Here is a 15,209-nt window from a genome sequence, read left to right on the forward strand (position 1 = left end):
CACAGCTAACCAAAATGGCTGCTCCCACATGCTCAAAAAATCAGTCTGAAATAGCCTGAAGTACACTATTTTTTAGCAGTTTTTAAAATAGTCAAAACCAAATTTGCCTAACTAGACAATACCAGCTTCAGAAGTGCAATAAATGAATTACAAATATATATATAAAAAAGTTTAAAAAGAAGTTATTGGCTCATTTCTCTTTTATATATTAACTTTGAAATCCAGGAAGTAAAAATGACCAAGTGAAGCTATGTTTTTTGATAGAAGTGCATCTAAAGTAAGGCCAAGCTGTATACTCTATGGCCCAAATTACAATTCTACAACAAAGTAAAGGGAATTAAAAGTTCTTTTAATGATACCTAAGATATACGTGGAAAACCTGGGAAATTCCTTTTCTTTAAATATCTAACCCTCGGAAAAAATTTGAATCTGCAGAACACTGCCTCAGGTTTACAATGAGTTTTATGTCTGTTTGATGGTTTGACTGGCCTTTCAAAAAAGTAAAAATATTAGAAGAGCTAAATACTAAAACTGCCTTATTGTTAGAACACAAACTATTCTAAATAACTAAGAATGGGCAACATGCCACAAACTTCCAAGCCAAAACTGTCAACTATAATCCCCACCCCTACTCTCTGGTGGTGGTGTGTGCTTTATTCCACATCAGAAAATTGAAACTGTCATTTAACCATCCTCCAAAACATAGCACATATCATCACTTTCCTTCATTCAGTATAGGTGGAGTTCAGGTTACAAGCAAAACATTAAAGATCTGACACAAAGACACAATAACGTATGGATCAACAGACAAAGAAACGTAAAGACAGACAGCAACAAAACAATATACCCCCTTCTGTTATTGTAGTGAAGACTTAAAAACTCCTACCATTCTGTTCATCCTGAGTAACATTGGTCCTAGGGTCGGACTGATAGGGAGATAAACACCCAGCAACCTGTAGAAAAAGTAAATGAGGGCAAAACACAGGACTGACTTGGATGTTGTATAGTCCACGTACGGGACCCAGTGAGGTATTATTCGCATGAACAGGTATATGCAGAGGAAGGCCATTATCAGGAATATCTCCACACAATGGCCGATCAAGGATACGGTCTTGTATTTCTGAAAAGAAATAAAAAGAAAAAGTAAAAAATCTTACAAATTGTCATCTTGGTTGAAAAAAGAGCTGCAGTGGCACAGTGGTTAGATTCTTTGACTCATGAACCAACTGGTGCATGTTCTAATTCTACCATCCGATCAGCATGGGTCATCCACTGTAGTGTGTATCTGGGCAAGAGACTTAACTCCAATTACCTTGGCAATAAATAACCTACCTGTGTTGCTGTGCCACAAAACACCCAACTTTTTGGTTCAAAAACAAAGATGAAGATGCATTGTAAAAAAACTAGCTTGGACAACACATTGAATCTACACTTTCGTATTCTTCTAATGCCAAAAATCAATAATTCATGAAACAAACAGAATTATTCAAAGGGAATAAAATAGAGTTTACTGATTCAATTACAATCATGTGTTCTTGGAACATGAACATGAATACCCTGTCACACTAACCTAAATGCAAAACATAAATGAATGTACATATGAACAGATCGATGAAAAGGTTTTCTTAGTTTGATATTGCAAGGCACATAAACATATGAAGGTTATTTTGTACTAGGGTAACAGGAACAGAGTGCCTTACACAAATTAGCAGCCAATCCAGGTTGATCTGATAACAGGATATGAACCTGCACTCTTTCAGATGTGAGTCTGGTAAATTATCCACTATGCTATCATGGCTTTGGATGGATAAAAAAAAGAGTAACACTAACTACCACCTCTCCACATTTGAAGTAAGGCTAAGAATTTCTTCTAGTGTACATGGTCATATGTCAAAATACATCAGAATGAGATTTATGGAGGTCTCGATCATAAGTCTATATCTATAATTTTTTAAGCTTTAATTTCTCATGTTTTCCCCAATCTGTTATCTTTCCATACAAATGCTTCATCTGTATTGTTAAGCTAGTACAATACAGTAGTCACCCTCTTATAAGGCCACCCCTATTGCAGCAGAATTGTTTCCTTATCTTTCACGATATTGTTTATCTGAGTCTCTCCGACATCACAGTTTTCTGCAAGGATCCTCAAACCCCCCGCCCCCATTTTTGGTCAGTTGAATTACTTTCACTTTCTCTTCTAAACTGAGATTTTTTTCTTTTCCTCAATGACATGTTGATCTTTTTGCAGTAAGTTATTCCAATGTTGCCAACTATAAGACTGATAAAACAATTTTTTATGCATTTAAACAAATTGCCATGTGTTTTTAAAGGAAGTGATCTTGTCACAGATTCATTAGTCGCAGCCTGGTACCCTTATGTTTTTTTATACATTTCTTTACATTAAGTGAGAGCATCCAAAACAGCTTCGATATGTACCATTAACATCCCGCAGATTTGACTTCATGGCCGTTAGGATTTGTAATCTTGACAATTATTGTCAGTAGTAATAGCCACTAATTATCAAAGTGAGCAAGCTCAACATCTTACTAAGGGAAGCCATAAAGGCTATCAAACCATTTTCCTGATGACTTCTATTGTACATCAATACTGCCACTTCTCAGCTGTTACAAATGTTCAATAATTGTAATCTTAACAATTATCAGAGTGATTAAACCGGACATCTCATGATAACACAGCAGTAAGGCTAATCAGATTACATGTACTTACCCTTTTGTATGGATTAAAATTTGAGTCTTTCTTGGCTTTATGGAATAAATGTGGCTTCTCGTGAGGGGTAAACGACATAATATTAACCTTAGTGGTACATGTACTTTAGTCAACACTTCTTTCAGTAATGAAAACCTGACATTGGGAAACAGAAATCGGATTACTTAACACATGTTATTAATAAAATACTGGTTCTGGATACACATTAAAAAATAATGTGGCTGCTTGTGAGGGGTAAATTTTATATTATTGCACTAACATGCTGGCCACTGGTCATGTTAGCCGGGTGGCCTTTTGTGTGGGGGACTTCTGAACACAAACTTGTCGGTGCCAACAGATTCTGGCTGAAAGGAGCGGGTGGCCGCTGGTCAGAGGGGCTGTTCAAGAGGGGGACTACTGTAATTACAGACTACTGTTAATCAGTATTTGTTTAATTAAACACCAGAATGAAATTCTAATGACCCTAATTATAGTATATAAAATTCACTTCAACTGTTTCTAGTGGAATAATGTTTGGGAGAATGTCCTGTAACCTGTGCAGAAAGAGCCTCATTCTTTTTTGGATTTCCTCCAGCTTTCTTTTCATGAATATATCCCGATTACAATGAATCTCTAAGTACAAGAATAAATTAATAACAATATACTTCATTAGTTCTGAAGCAATGCAGATATTGCCGGTCCAAACTAAATCTAAATACATCTCTTATGCACTTAAACATTTTGTGACATTGATGACATGAGCTGTCTAGTCTTGCACATGTTAAGTTATTATGGATGACAGTATATCAGTAAATGTATGAATGCATGTGCTCAGATCAAACATGAATGCTCAATACTGAATGTCCTGACAGTAGAGTTCAATGAAGAAGTCAGCATCAGTACGTGCCTTAGCAATTAAAAAAGCCAAAAAAGCCAATCAATACTTGCTCAAGATTTTCACCATGTCATGAAAACAGAGGAATAGTTTCAAAACCTATGATTTTATGAGATAATTTTACTTAAAGCATTTGTAAGATGGCATACTCCTTATAATCCCTTTTGGCTGATGCCTAGGCCATTTTTGAGAGAATGCCTTCTAACGCATTCTATATCTGATAAATTAAAGTCTTCAATCAATCTTCAGATTTTTACAAATCAAAGGGTTTCGAAAAAGGCTATCAAGTAGTTTCCATGATGATGTCAAGACAATTTCAGTACAAAACCTAATGCATCCTGCGCTGCATCCTGGTGATGTGACCTGCCCATCTCATCTGTGATTTCATCAGCAAGTGTGGATGCTTGAAATGCCAGTCCTTATGAGAACCTCGGTGTCTGGGATCCTGTCCTGCCATTTTATCCTCATCAATTTCCACCATTATCCCATGTGAAATTGGTTCAGTTTCTTGCCATGGTATCTGTACACCAACCAGGTTTTGCATGCATACAGCAGGGTAGGCAACACAATGGCTTTGTAGATCTTCAGTTTTGTTTGTCAACTGATACCATTGTCCTTCTCCACATCTGCATGTAGTCTGCCAAAGACCACACTTGCTTTAGCAATTTTGGTATTGGTTCTTCATCGATGTGGACTGCATATGACAGTGTGCTGCTGAGACAGGTGATCTTGTTTGCTGCCAGGAGGACTGGGCCATTTACAGTGATGGTAGGCTCTATGTAAGGCATTCCTGGTGAAAGTTGGTGCTTCATCTCTGTCTTTTTGACTCTGAATGTGAGACTGAAATTGTCACAAGCTGAACAAAAATGGTCCATCCTCTATTGCATGCAAGACTCAGACTCAGCATTCATGGCAATACTGGATCACAACCAGTCACTCCCTGTATCTTTGTGTTCACCTGTAGTCTTCTCAGATTGAAGAGCTTGCCATCAGTCTGATATCCGATGTCAATCAAAGTGTCAGTCACAGAAGGTATCAGAAAGCACAGCAGAGAACATCATACTGATGAGGGGTGGGGCCAGCACACAGCCTTGCTTGATTCCACTGGTGACTGGGAATGGTCCAGATGTCTCACTGTTGTCCACAATAGCAGCAACTATGTCATCTTGGAATTACCAATCCATCACGATGAATTTCTCTAGGCAAACAAATTTTTCCAGAGGCCCCCACAACTGACTGTGTCAAAGGCTTGTTAAGTTGATGAATGTCATGTCCTGGTTGGAGTTTTTTTTCTGGCATTTCCCTGGAGCTGATGGACCCTTGTCTGTCCCAGAAGCCACACTGTTTCTCAGGTGTGAGCCCATTATCAATGTGATGCAGAAAGCAATTAAGCAGATTTCAGGTGAGGATTTTGCCTTTTTTTGACAACAAGGAGATGCCTTGATGGTTGTCATAAGATTATCTGTTGCCTTTTCCACTTGTACAAGTGGACAACGGATACTGCCTTATACTCCCTGGGTATAGTTCCTCGAGTACACATTGACTGGAAGAGTTCAGTTAGTTTCTGTGCTATGTGCAAGCCACTGGCTTTGTAGTCTTCTACTGGAATCACATCTGCTCTGCCATTTGATAACAGGTCAATTGTTGTCTGTTTCAGTCAGTGCTGGGGGATTCAGAAGTGAAACATTGATTTCCACTTGGAGCAGTCAATCAACTGCCTCCTCTCTGACCGATGACTTTGACTGAGGATGCTGCTAAAGTGTTCTGCCCATCTTTGAAGCATCTATTCTTTGTCAGCAAGCAGTGGGGTGCTGTTGGCACTCAGCACTGGAGATGTTCCTGATCACTCTGGCCCATGGATTGTCTTTGAAGCATCACAGAAGTCCTTCATGTCTATCCAGTCTGTGCAGGACTGAATCTCATCTACCTTATTGTTCAACCGTGAGTCTTGTAACTATCACTGTTTGCAATGGACAGTCCTCTTGACGTTGAACTCTAACACTGAAATCACCAAGGAAAATAAGCTTGCTGCCTTTGGTGTATCTGTGATAACTATATTATGATACTTGGAGTATAGCTGCATAATTTAAATTTAGCATCATGATTACTGGACAAGAAGTTATGGAAATTATTTTAATAAAAGTTACGTATTAATCGTCATCATTTTCTAATTTGAGCACATGCTTAAATTTTGTCCTCAAAAGTTGAGAATACCAGGTCTGGCTCTGCTTTTGTAAACTTTCTCAATTCTGAGTACATAACTGGTTGAAATTTTCAAACCTTATTATTTGTAAGGTACAGTGGATATAATAAATTATTCCACTGCACTATTACATGCCAGTCATAATAAACTGTTTTTGTTAGGTCTGGTGTTTTAAAGCACACCAGAACTAGCATGTTATTAGTACTAGAGCAACTGAGTAAAGTGCCTTGCCCACAGGCATACCATGGTAACTGACCCATGCTAATCTGATGGTAGGATTCAAACATGCAATCTGTTGGTTACAAGTCTGGTACAATAACTGCTAAGCCACTGTAATTCCACCAGAATAAACTGTTAAATTGATAAACTGTAAATTTTAATTCATGGAATTTTTTTTAAACAATTTTTTTTTTAGTTCAGTATATACTGAAATGACAAGACATGTATGCGTGCAGGGACAGGTCCTGGGGATCATACACTTACATGGTACTTGACATATGTCCTGTGGACAAGCTCAGTAAGAATGACTGCTGTCCAGAACCAGATGACCAGATCAAAGTACAGATTTCCACAGGTTGGCCACAACACAGCAAGGCAGAAGATACCCAGAAAGATGAAGTAGAAAAGCTGCAATGGAAATATGTGTACCTACACTAAAACTGAAGACCAGAAAAGCTGAATGGCTAAAAGTGATCTTTATGTCAATGAAACTTGAATACCCATTATGCAAAACAAAATCACAAGTTCTTCAAAATTATATGAGTAAAATAACATGATTGAATGGTTTAAAAGACAAATACACTGATTATGACATGTTAATTAATAATTATTACCTGCCACGATGAAATGTCCTCTAAATCAGGGTCACGTCGTTCACAAGATTAAACATTAACTGAATGAGGTGGAAAAATGAAATTTAATTGTCACATTTTGATTTGTATGACCTTATTCAATTCTCTGAAAACTCCAATATTAAATTATTTATTTGTTTAAACATTTTTTAACTACTTTTTTAAACAAAAATCTTGATAGAACAATTAAGCAAAACCACTTGAGGAAAGTAATGTCTTGCTCTTTCAAGATAAATTAAAAAAATGTGAAAGTAGGATATAAACTCACTTTGCATCATCATAGACATTCCATGGAAAAGATAATCATTTAATTTTTTTATATTTTGAACAGCATTTAAACACTCTAATGTATGGACATTCTTTAATTCTACAGAATATTAGTCTGTTCACTTAGATGTCTTACAAGATGCATTAGTATTTTCTTTCTTTTCTGTTTATTAACATTATCTTTGCAAACCAGTGCACTTGGAGAAAAAAATGCATATTAAGATGAAACGTCATAGTTTTCAAATACCTGACTATCCTGACATACAAATATACAATTGCAAAAAGAGACATTATACAGATTTGGACCAAAACTTTCAAATCTGTGCAATAAATATATTAGGCAAATTATAACTATTTAGGAAAAGGGAAGCACAAAAATTCTTTTGTACACATCTTCAAACTTAAAATAGAGGTCTGAAGAAAATGTAATTTAAACTATAACTTAAATTTTAAATTTGTTCCACATCTTATTTGTTCAATTGGCTGCTAATTTTTGCCACTATTCAACTGATTTCCCCGAGTGAGTTTAATAATATTTAAAAAGGAAAAAAAATTACGTGCATTTCCTACTGCATCGGTTTCTAAAATTAGGGTAGGTAAGTAGTATTTTTTTCTTAAGCAATTATATATATATTGTAATAAGTAATATGAAATGTACTAAGAACTTCAAATACTGGGCTAAACCGGCTCAGTTATATGCACAATTCAATTTCAGGATCTTTTTTGTTGCTTTTTGGGGGGTTTTGTTTTGTTTGGTGGGGGGGGGGGATTTTACCCATGGGGAAAAAGTGCTAGGGTTGGTAATGAAAAACAGGATGGTCAGCCAACCAGAAACAAATATCATTTTTGCCTAGCCAGGATTCTATGTACTCAAGTGAACAGGCATCTGCATAATTTGGACTGTTAATGTTCAGTTGAAATTATTTCAATCTAATTTTGTTACCATTTGCTGTGTACCCTTTGTTACCATTTTACCTGATATGTACAAAGACAGCTTATACTTTGCAATAACAAGTCTGATCAGCTGTACATAAATGCCGCAATGTTTCTTATTACAATATTGTTAGCTTTGAGGAATTATTATAAACAAATTGGAAAAATTTATTAATCACACTATGAACTCATAATAAAACTGTGAGAATAGTATTAGTCTTTCTGATTATCAAATCACTGTATTGAAATGAAATTTTGTGTAATATCCAATTGGAACTAAACACTATACAGATGTTGTGGATAGATACCAAGATTCTCGTTTAAAATTACCATTATAAATAATCTTCAATAACACAGATGTCATTTAATATTACCTTCTTGTTTTAAGAGCTTTTAAAGATTGGGCATTGTACTAAGTCCACATTACTGCTATTATTATTATTATTACTATTATTATTATTATTATTGTCATTTTTATTATTACCTAATGACCAATGAGTCAACATGAAAGAATTCTTATTATTAGCCATTATTAAAACATTTATTGATTCCAGTTTCTTGAGAATACAAATTGCTATTATCATGATAATGATCATGATGATGATCATTATTTAAAGTAAAGACTGTTTTGAATTTTGTTTGTTTATTTTATTAAAGACAGTTGTTATTATCATAAGGAGTGGAAATATTGACAACATCACTTGTTTTGGGATTTAACACAGTTTTTCAGCACATGATAGGCTGGCTACATATAGCAGCCAGTACAAATGGTGGAGAAAGAACCACTGACCCACAGGAAGCTACTGGCAAGCTTTCTCGCCTACCCACATTGGCCATGCTTGAGACTCGAACCCATGCAGATAGAGGTGAGATAGTAGTGATCTGTAATGTTTTAGACCACTAAGCCACCCATCATCACTTGTAAACATGCAGAAACAATGTTTACAAAAATTAATTGTAGCTAAGGAAATCAACTTAGTCTACTGGATTAGATTTTTCTGCATCATAATCTCTTTACTAACATCAATTTATTCTACATTACACTAGATGTTATGCCTTTCTGAATATTAGCACTTTCTGACCATGAATATAAAGGGTAATATTTCTGACATGCTGTATAAAAAGGGTAATTTTTCTGACATGCTGTATATAAAGGGTAATTTTTCTGACATACTATGTATAAAGGGTAATTTTTCTGACATACTGTATATAAAGGGTAATTTTTCTGACATACTGTATATAAAGGGTAATTTTTCTGACATACTGTATATAAAGGGTAATTTTTCTGACATATAATATATAAAGGGTAATTTTTCTGACATACTGTATATAAAGGGTAATTTTTCTGACATACTGTATATAAAGGGTAATTTTTCTGACATACTGTATATAAAGGGTAATTTTTCTGACATATAATATATAAAGGGTAATTTTTCTGACATACTGTATATAAAGGGTAATTTTTCTGACATACTGTATATAAAGGGTAATTTTTCTGACATACTGTATATAAAGGGTAATTTTTCTGACATACTGTATATAAAGGGTAGTTTTTCTGACATACTGTAGTATATAAATTTTTCTGACATACCATATATAAAGGGTAATTTTTCTGACATACCATATATAAAGGGTAATTTTTCTGACATACCATATATAAAGGGTAATTTTTCTGACATACCATATATAAAGGGTAATTTTTCTGACATACCATATATAAATGGTAATATTTCTGACATACCATATATAAAGGGTAATTTTTCTGACATACCATATATAAAGGGTAATTTTTCTGACATACCATATATAAAGGGTAATTTTTCTGACATACCATATATAAAGGGTAATTTTTCTGACATACTGTATATAAAGGGTAGTTTTTCTGACATACTGTAGTATATAAATTTTTCTGACATACTGTATATAAAGGGTAATTTTTCTGACATACCATATATAAAGGGTAATTTTTCTGACATACCATATATAAAGGGTAATTTTTCTGACATATAATATATAAAGGGTAATTTTTCTGACATACTGTATATAATGAATAACTTTCCTGACATACTGTATATAAGGGTAATTTTTCTGACATACTGTATATAAAGAGTAATTTTCTGACATACCGTATATAAGGAAAAAATGTATGTTGTGTTCTGATGAAACTTCATTCAATCTTTGTGTCTTGATGTCTCACTTGTTTATATTTATTGGTTAATCAGCAAAGTAAATTGTAATATTATGCCTATCAATGCTTAGATGTTATTCTTTAACAGAACATTTACAGATATGTGAAAATAAATAGTTACGTTAGAGAAAATCCCACTATACAGGGAATAACTCAAACAGAAACCCTTCTTCGACTCTTGCTATCTATGAACATACAAAAAACTTTGCGTTTATGCCTGCCTTGGACTTGGTGTAAACTTATGTTTTAATGTAAGGGAAACTTCTTATGTTTTAATGTAAAGGAAACTTCTTATGTTTTAATGTAAGGGAAACTTGTGAAATAAAAATACATATCCCTCATTAGTTCAACATGCTAATGATGTATATAACAATTTCTGAAAATCCTGGGTATATGTTTGCTTTGCAAAACAGTGCTCAGATCCACTTAGTACACTTCAGGAAATATAACTGCAATGATAATAACATACACAAGTTCATAATGTACAAGATCTTTCAAATACTGCTTCTGCCATATTGTGCCTTGACTAGTTCCTTAAGACTTCTGAGAAGTACCTATAACCAGCTATAAGAGAAAGGAAACAGACAAGTTATGATCACAAAGCAGAATTAGAACAGTAAATTCTGCATGCTGCAAATTTTCGTCTTTCATCATTTCAATAATATTTCACGTATTTTACACCACAAACATGATCTAGAAGACATTTCTTACAAAAGTAGATAATGATTAGGTTTAGTTGGAACAAATATATTTTCTATTTTAAAAAAGATTTCAATCTTACTGTATTAACATTTACTTGAAAAAATGATAAAGGTATACCTGTGCTGTCCAAAATTTGGTGATGGGAGCAGTCCAAAGAAAGTAAATCTGCTTCCAAAGTGGCAAAGATACCTTCTTCTTTTTCCGTATGCCTAAAGTTAGTATCCGTTGGGCCACCGTTTTTCTATTCTAAAATGATGAAAAAGTCTTGAGTAAGAAAACAGTGCTGAAAAGTTATGAAAACTGTATCCATCTTACTCACTGATACAGTCATAAATGGATTATCTGAAACCAGCTGCTGGTCTATAAAGTTACTCAATGCCCCATGCATATGTATTTATCTTTTCCCTGACTCATTATTTAAATGGAAATAATAAACTTCCATGTTTAAGCAAAATTGAAATAGCATTTTTTCAATGATTTCAACTCAGTGCTACTGCATTATTTACCCTTATCTAGTTGTGGGCCAAAGTCCCACAAAAGTTAACGAGGCCAATATCCCACAAAAGCTAACAAGGCCAATGTCCCACAAAACCTAACAAGGCCAATGTCCCACAAAAGTTAACAATGCCAACATCCCACAAAAGTTAACAAGGCCAACATACCACAAAAGTTAACAAGGTCAATGTCCCACAAAAGTTAATAAGGCCAACATCCCACAAAAGTTAACAAGGGCAACGTCCCACAAAAGTTAATAAGGCCAACATCCCACAAAAGTTAACAAGGCTAACGTCTCACAAGTTAACAAGGCCAATGTCCCACAAAAGTTAACAAGGGCAAGATCCCACAAAGTAACAAACTAATAACTTTGTATTGCTCACAAAAAATAAATCTGCAATAACAAACACAACATAGTCCATCTTACTCTCAATAGAGGAAATGTGGTTTACAAACAAACACTGTATGTACTCACAAATCAGATCGAACTTCAAAAACTGCACAGACCTTGATCTGCCATTGCACAATGTGCTGCCAGATCTGGGTCTATGATATTTGTTAGTAGTAATCATTAGAACAAACAACACAGAATGTGGTCTGATTGCACACTATGTGTAGGCAGATCAAATTATATGTCATTTGCAATTGTACTTGACTTATAGGTGAGTATATATGGTAATACAACAGAATGAATTTCAGATAATTACCAATAACTATATCCTTGCTGAATAGCAGTTAAAACAAGAGACTCCTGTATGTTCAGCATGCCTTTCATTTAGGTAGAAAGTAAAAAGTCCTTAAGACTAACTTTAACCAAAGGTAGGGATGGACATATGGATGTATGGACATATGGACGTATGGGGACACACACATAAAGTGATTACCACACTGAGCGTGTAGGAGATTTCACTCTCAATCAAATGTACTTATGTAATGTCACCTAGTCCTTACTAACTATTCTAAATCATATTCATCCACATTAATATCTAGACTTAGTCTAAAAATGTTTAAAGGAACATGGATATCCCACCAGTATCTCAAATGACCTGGAGAAAAAAAACTTAAACCAAGGTGTATAAGACAGATCATACATACAATGGACAGACAGACAGAGGTAACACCATGTGCCCTAAGCCAGTCACCTAGGAGACACTGACAAGAGACTTCCTTTTCTTTGAGCCCACCTTTCATATTTCTAAACAATACATACACAAGGTTAATCATGGGTATGGACAGATGGACAGACAGAAGGGCACTGAGAGACATGCATACAACAATATGTTGAATTTCTGTGGGCCAAACAATTAAACTGTATTTGCTTGTGTAATTGTATGCACACAATAATGAAATACATGGACCCAGATCTGCCTTTGCATAACAGGCTGGAAGATTATGGTCTAGCTGTTTGTTCTTTAATGTGCTGTGTGTTATGTAAAATCAAATCTGGCTCTATACTGTCCATAGATGGTTGAATCTTGTACACCTGGCTGGCTTGATACTGTCAGCACCTTGATACACCTTATGTACCTGTCTGCCTCAAAGCTGTCTGCAACCAGATGCACCTTATACACTTGTCTGGCTATAAGCTGTCTGCACCTTGCACACCTGTCTGGCTATAAGCTGTCTGCAATGGGATGCACCTTATATACCTGTCTGACTCTAAGATGTCTGCAATGGGATGCACTTTATACACCTGTCTGGCCATACACTGTATGTAACCGGATGCACCTTATACAACTGTCTGGTCATAAGCTGTCTGCAACTGGATGCACCTTGTACACCTATCTGACTCTTAAGCTTTCTGCAACTGGATGCACCAGGTACACCTGTCTGGCTATAAACTGTCTGCAACCAGATGCATCTTGTGCACCTGTCTGGCTATAAACTGTCTGCAACTGGATTCCCTTGTACACCTATCAGGCTCTAAGCTGTCTGCAACTGGAAGCACCCTGTACACCTGTCTGGCTATAAACTGTCTGCAACTGGATGCACCTTGTATACTTGTCTGGCTATAAGCTGTCTGCAACTGGATGTACCTTGTATACCTGTCTGGTTATAAGCTGTCTGCAACTGGATGCACCTTGTACACCTGTCTGACTCTAAGCTGTCTGCAACTGGATGCACCTTGTAAAACTGTCTGGCTATAAGCTGTCTGCAACCAGATGCACCTTGTATACCTGTCTGGCTATATGCTGTCTGCAACTGGATGCACCTTGTACACCTGTCTGGCTATATGCTGTCTGCACCTTGTACACCTGTCTGGCTCATTAGATCAACAAATGGATGTATCTTATGCTCTTTTGATTCTATGCTGTCCACAGCTGGATGCACTTTATACACTTGTAAATATGGTCCATTACATTTGGATCAAAATGTATTACAACTTACCCTTTTCATCATTTCCTTCTCAAAGGCTGATTTAGAGGTTGGTAAGTTGACCTCATCATCACTGTCACCACTTGAAGAGTCATCTGACTCACTATCACTACCTGAGGAAGACAGGAAGCATATGTCAATTTAGCCAGAGAAAGAACACAAAGAAAACATAGTAATCCCTCAATTAATGCAATCAAGGGGAGTCAGTGTACTGCGTTATAAGATAGGAAACCTCATAATGAGGTAGGTTCAATATAAAACTATATGTATACATGCATAGCATGTCAGTCCAATCCTGGATTTATAGTGCTGATTAAAAGATTGGTTGAAACAATGAAAAGGAATGCGAATTTACTATTGTTCTTGTTTTTGAGATCTGCCATGATGATGAAAACGCAAAAGAAGTTATACTACAGACAGGAGAGGGTTGGCGGCTCTGAATTCTGTATCATCACAGGCCAAAAAAACTGGTACTACTTTATGTCACATGAATGACTCCCATCTCACCCAACACCTGTGATGTTAACATTAGGCATAGATCACAATAAGTGTAGTATTCATATAATATTATGTCACATGAATGACTCCCATCTCACCCAACACCTGTGATGTTAACATTAGGCATAGATCACAATAAGTGTAGTATTCATATAATATTATGTCACATGAATGACTCCCATCTCACCCAACACCTGTGATGTTAACATTAGGCACAGATCACAACAAATGTAGTATTCATATAATTATGCTCAATTTAAAATATTCTTACAGCCATAAAAGTTAAAGTCATTTTGACAACACTGAAAAGCATATACAAGTGCTGTATTGACAATGAGGTTTCCTCTCACATTGCATGACATGATTTTTCAATAGTCATGTGACAGTCCTTCCTCAAAAATCATCACTCTTACAAGTCTGTAAAGTCTCCCAGTTTAGGTGTGAGACTCCTGCTCTCCTGCTTGGAATATAACTTCTCATGATTTTTCATCATTCTAAAATGAAGCAGCATGATTGCAGTAGAGTGTGAATTTCTACTGGTTACTGGGTACATGTAATAGTGATAACCATAACTAAAATGTTGTTTCCCAGGGGTGGGGTGGGGGGGGTGATACTTACCTGTCAGTATTATAATATATTTAATATAATAAGAATTCATCCTTGCATGGATGAACCTCTATAACATGAATACAGAACACAATACAGACTGCTGCCCATGTCCCCAGCATCATAGTCCTGATCTTTTCAGGACCAGACTTCTGATAAGACATATGAGCAGGTTAGGAGGGAACTGGGCAATATTGACAGGTATTACATCATTAAAATTAGTTTTACCCTCCCCAACAAAAACAAAAATACAATTTAACATTGATAATACATCACCTGTTGGCATTGCCAAGCTGAATTTGCCAGTGTTGTGGGAAGCTGATGGCCCCAAGAACTGGAATAAACAAGGAATACTCCACCTTACTGTAGGAATGTACACTACTGTAACTAAGAAATTTCAGCTACTTTTTCTGCCACAACTATTGGCTCTAAAAGATATATATGCATTCACATTAGGGAAAGAAAGAAGAGAAGGTCATTTGTGAAAAT

General features: G+C 35.7%; 1 protein-coding gene across 3 annotated transcripts in view; it reads right to left on the reverse strand.

The window, feature by feature from the left end:
- LOC149798166 (transient receptor potential cation channel subfamily M member-like 2) overlaps positions 1–15,209 on the reverse strand; it is a 211,945-nt gene that overhangs the window by 98,358 nt on the left and 98,378 nt on the right. For all 3 annotated transcript variants that reach the window (XM_089963276.1, XM_089963273.1, XM_089963274.1), the window contains 4 exons: positions 13,629–13,729; positions 10,863–10,991; positions 6,288–6,431; positions 887–1,120 (listed from right to left, as the gene is read on the reverse strand). In XM_089963276.1, coding sequence (XP_089819402.1) covers positions 887–1,120; positions 6,288–6,431; positions 10,863–10,991; positions 13,629–13,729 — 608 coding nt within the window. The remainder of the gene's footprint in view (positions 1–886; positions 1,121–6,287; positions 6,432–10,862; positions 10,992–13,628; positions 13,730–15,209) is intronic.

This window comes from Sinohyriopsis cumingii, chromosome 6, assembly GCF_028554795.1.
Source record: "Sinohyriopsis cumingii isolate HCF-2022 chromosome 6, ASM2855479v2, whole genome shotgun sequence".
NCBI classification, from domain to species: Eukaryota; Metazoa; Mollusca; class Bivalvia; order Unionida; family Unionidae; genus Sinohyriopsis; species Sinohyriopsis cumingii.